Source organism: Condylura cristata, unplaced genomic scaffold (assembly GCF_000260355.1).
Source record: "Condylura cristata isolate star-nosed mole 26May11 unplaced genomic scaffold, ConCri1.0 scaffold00008, whole genome shotgun sequence".
In the NCBI taxonomy this organism is placed as follows: domain Eukaryota; kingdom Metazoa; phylum Chordata; class Mammalia; order Eulipotyphla; family Talpidae; genus Condylura; species Condylura cristata.
In genome coordinates, this window is record NW_004567109.1 from 674,736 (window position 1) to 679,155 (window position 4,420).

Below are 4,420 nucleotides of genomic sequence, written 5' to 3' on the forward strand. Positions count from 1 at the left end.
CGGCCGGGCCGGCCCCTCGCCGCCCCCCGGAAGGCTCAAAGCCCCCACCTGGGCTTTCACTGGGAGCTGAAGCCCCGGCTGAGCACCCGGGCAATGGCTGGATTCTGCACCCCTCGATACCACCTGTCCCTTCCGCCCTGTGGTCCCCAGCTCCTCCCACAGGTTCGTGTCCAGAGTACCCCGCTCTGAGGGCGGGGGCTTGCTGGGGGGAGCGCGTGAGGAAAGAGGGTGCTGCTGGCAAACACACCCCACCTTTTCCAGAGACGGCCTTGACCGCCTATCTGGGCTGGGTGCCCTGAGGCCAGGGGTGTGGGTCTTAGGCCAACAAGAATGTTGCCAGGTCCAGAACAACCCCCAGACCCCAGCTGGTCACCTGACCAGAGCCTCCAGGGTGCTGGTGCCCTGCTCCCCTCAGCTGACCGCCGGGCTGCCCGCAGTACTGACCGCCCTGAGTTTAGGCCCAGGCCAGGGCAGTGCAGCTTGGCCAGGTCCCACGGTGTCTCCTCTATCCTCCTGGGCCAGGCACCCCAGACCTTTGCCTGCTCACCCCAAAATTACTGAACCAGAGCTCAGGAGTCCACGTGCTCTACTTCTCTCCCGCCGGACTGCACTGCTGCCTGTCCCCCGCAGACGGGCACCCAAAGGCCCAGTCTCCACCAGAGCCCGGGGATGGGGCCATTCTCAAGGGCGCCTGGTGCCCCACCTCCTCCCCCACCCCCAACATCAACCCCCAAAACCAAACCCACCCTCCCCCAGGCCCAGGCCGGTAGGTGTCTCCCTCACCCATTATTCACTACATCCTGCCCCCGCCTGCTGGGATCTCAGACCCACCCTTCCTCTGCCCCTAGTCTGTGTCCACTGCCGTCCTCCAGCCACCCCTCCCCAGACACACGTCCCTGACTCATCCCTGCCACCCCACAACCCCCTGTGGAGCTGGAAGGGGAGGCTGAAGTCATCCAGGGCCACCTCCACTCTGCCCGAATCCTCCCAGGGAGGCTGCTCCCCACCTGGCCACTGGGGAACCGTTCTGCTGTGGAAACTTCCTGAACCAAATTCACCTCCCTCCCCGCCGGGGCTCTGACATCTCATGCTCTAAGGGGTCCAGAATAAACACCTGAGCCTTCTGAAGTCCCTCAAATATGGTGGCCCGGTGTCCTCCCCATCATGGGGTGCCTCCCCCACCTCCCATCTGGGTGCCCTGCACAGACTCTGACCAGAGGGCCAGCCAAGGGGCCGGGAGTCAGAGGCCAAGAGCCCTGTGGTCACCTTGCAGAAGACCAGGAGGCGCAGAGGTCACACCAGACCTTCACACTGCCACCTGGCCCCCCCCCAGGGAGGGGCAAAATCCTCTCCTGTCACCCCTCCCCAGCTCACCTGGGGAGGGGGCAGCCGGGGAGTAACAAAGGTTACTGTGGGCAGGGAGGGGTTGGCTGGGTCAGGAAGGGAGCCCCGGGAGGCCTTGGCAGGGAGGGGCAGGAGGGGATACCCAGTCTGGGGGCTTCTGCCCTGGCTGAAAAATGCGAGGTGAGGTGGGAGCACCCCGCAGTGGGGGTGCCTAGGACACCCCAGTGAGCGGTCTCAGTCTGCCAGAACCCCAGCCTCTCTGCAGGTGAGAAGCTCAGAGAGGCAGGACCTGCCCAGGGGCGCACAGCAGGGCGTGGGCTGGGAGCCCCAGCACGCAGGTCTGAGCTGCGGCTGGCACCGCCTCCGTGGGCTCCCAGACTGAGGACACGGGGCCCATCCTGCTCCGCCTCCCCGCTAGCCAGCCAGCCAGCCAGCCGCTGACCAGCTCACTCCCAGCCCCAGTGCCCCCCCCCTCCATCTCCATTTCCCCATCCCTCAGGAAGCCCTGGCCTCCTCCAGAAAGTCCACAGTGGTCATCCCTTGCCTGCAGGTGAACCCCAGGGGAACGGGGTGGGACTGATTGGTCTCAGAAACTGCAGGACCCACAGCCCGTGAGGGGAAGCGAACGGCCCCTCCCCAGGGCAGCCGTGGGGTCCATTTGGCCACCCCAAGTCCCCAGTCCCTTCCCCTCCAGCGGGGCCAGGACTGCAGCAGCAGGAGGGCGGGCACTCTGTTTCCTGGCAACCCCCAGGGCCTAGAACCAGGCCTGGCACAGCAGACGCTCAACGCCGACTTGGTGGATGAGTGCGTGACGTCACCCCCTTCCGAAAGCTGGTCCTGCTAGCTGCTGGCGGCCGGCGGGGGCCTCTCCATCTCCAGGCCGTGCGGCGCCATGTGAGCAAGCTCCTTCCCCTCTGAGCCTCAGTTTCCTTACATGCCACGTGGGCACAGTGGCAGCTCTCCTGAGGTCCCCTGGAGGCTCAGCGCCGCAGCGTGGGTCTAGCACCACCTGCTAAGGTCGCCTGTGCCCGCCATGCAAGGACACCCCTCTTATCTCGTCACCTCTCCTCGCCACTGCACAGCCGGCTCGACCCCCTGGCAGCCCCTGCCGGGGCCCCGTTTGTCTCTGCTCTTCTGGCTGTGGCGGCCCCCCACTTCCTGGGTGGCCACCGCCTTACTCTCAGCCACCTCCTCCTGCCTGGCTCTCCAGTCTGATCTCCCAAGCAGTGCTGTCCCCCAGCCTGGGACATGTGTCCCAAAGGGGTCGCCAGTGGCCCTCTGTGGATGCCAATGTCAGCCAAGCGCCAAGCTGAGTCTGGGCAGGCCCGGGCTGGAGTGGGCACGTGGAGGCTGTGGGGGCTGCACTCTCGCCCAGGCCTCACCCTGCCCAAGCCGCCCAGCAGTCTGCCCCAGGCCGGCCGCGTACAGGAGGGCAGGGCCCCCTTGTCCCCGTCGCCCCTCCAGGACAGGCAAAGCTCCCACGCTTTGCAGGCCCCGCGCGGAATGTAAGCTGCGGGGAGCTGAGGCCATTCCTCGCCAGGAGCCCCCATCTGGGGGTAGGCAACTGGCCAACAGCAGAGCCCCGGTGCCAGCCCCATCCGTGCCAGCAGACGGCTGGTGGCCCAGCCGCCCCCTGGCCAGGCGACCACGGCGCTGGAAGCCACCCTCCGCGGCCACCCGCAGAGCGCCCCTTCCCACCGGTCCTCCGGTGCAGGACGCAGAGTGCGGGGCTCGTGGGGGCCATTCTCCACCCCTTTCGCAGGCAGGCTGATGGGCACCGTGGCGAGGGGCAGGAGCTCTGGCAAGACACCCAGCCGGTTCTGGGCTCCAGTCCCGGCTCGACCACATCCCAGGGCTGTGTCCTCGGGCCAGCCGTGACCTCCCGCCTGCACACGGGGCAGTGGCATCAGGCAGTGGGAGCGGGACTGACCGCGGGCTGCGGTCCTCACCGGGGTGCCTGCTGGGAAGGGCCAGACCTGGGTTCACACCCAGCGGCGGCTCTCCAAACTGCGGGACCTCAGCCAAGTCACACGACCGCGCTGACCCTCGGCTTCTTCACTGGGAGACGGCAGCCGTGCCGGCCGCAGAGGGCCGGGCCCTGGCCGCAGGCACAGCGTGGCCACCACTTCCCGCTGCAGGGCTTTGCCTGCTCCCGCTTCTGAGCTGGCATTCAGGCCGATGGCTCCTTCTTCCCTGTGCCACCCCCAGGGCCGCGGTCACTCTCGCCAAGTCCCAAAGTGTCCCCGATCCCTGCCGGAGGCCACAGTGGACATTGCCATGGGAAAGGCACCCGTGGGCACGGCACAGAAGCTGGGGCTGGGAACCCCTCCCTTCACCCGGCCTCCACTTCCCCAACCGTGACAGGAGGTGAGGGCCTCGGTCACCCACCGGTCACCGGAGGGCTGCTGCCAAGACCCTGGTGCAGGCCCCGCCCCCCCAGGAGCCCCGCCCCCCGAGGAGCCCCCGCCCCACTGCCCAGCAGGGCCTCCCGCACCAGCCCCTTTCAGTGATGCCCACCCTGCGCCCTGCCAAGGCCCTCCGGCTGTCTGTTGGCGCCTGGGCTGAGGGCTCGGAGCCGCCTGCCCGCCCCAGCCCCACCCTCGCCCAGCCCTGGGCCTCCTACCTTGGCCGCCGGCCCTTTGTCCATGCAGTCGGGGTTCTGACAGTGCAGCCCCTTCTCCTCCGCCAGGCTCCCGTCGTCTGCAGAGGGGACGAGGAGAGGGTTATCTGCCGGGTGGGGCGAGCGGGGTGCGCCCCAGGCTGGGGCACCCGGCTCCCCAGGGCCCCAGCGGCCTCCCCGTGGCGGGTGGGTGGGGCCGGCTCGCCGAGCCTCCCTTCAAAGGAGGTCAGTGTCCCTTTCTCTTTCAAATGCCAACTTATCTGCTTGGGAATCTGGTGGAGTCTTTTCTTGTTGCAGTTCCCCAGGGAAATAATCCAGATTCCACCGGGAGAAACGTCTTTGGATACCAGCTGCTCTCTCCTCGGTCCCAGTAATCTGGGGGGGCACGGCTCAGTGACCTTCAGGGGACCCCAACTTCCAGGGGAATTCCTACAGGGGCTCTGGGGGGACCCCAGG

At 67.5% G+C, this 4,420-nt stretch overlaps 1 protein-coding gene across 1 annotated transcript in view; it reads right to left on the minus strand.

The window, feature by feature from the left end:
- PLEKHG5 (pleckstrin homology domain containing, family G (with RhoGef domain) member 5) overlaps positions 1-4,420 on the minus strand; it is a 27,416-nt gene that overhangs the window by 16,057 nt on the left and 6,939 nt on the right. Inside the window, exon 2 of the mRNA XM_012722056.1 lies at positions 3,968-4,044. Within this exon, the coding sequence (XP_012577510.1) occupies positions 3,968-4,044 (77 nt within the window). The remainder of the gene's footprint in view (positions 1-3,967; positions 4,045-4,420) is intronic.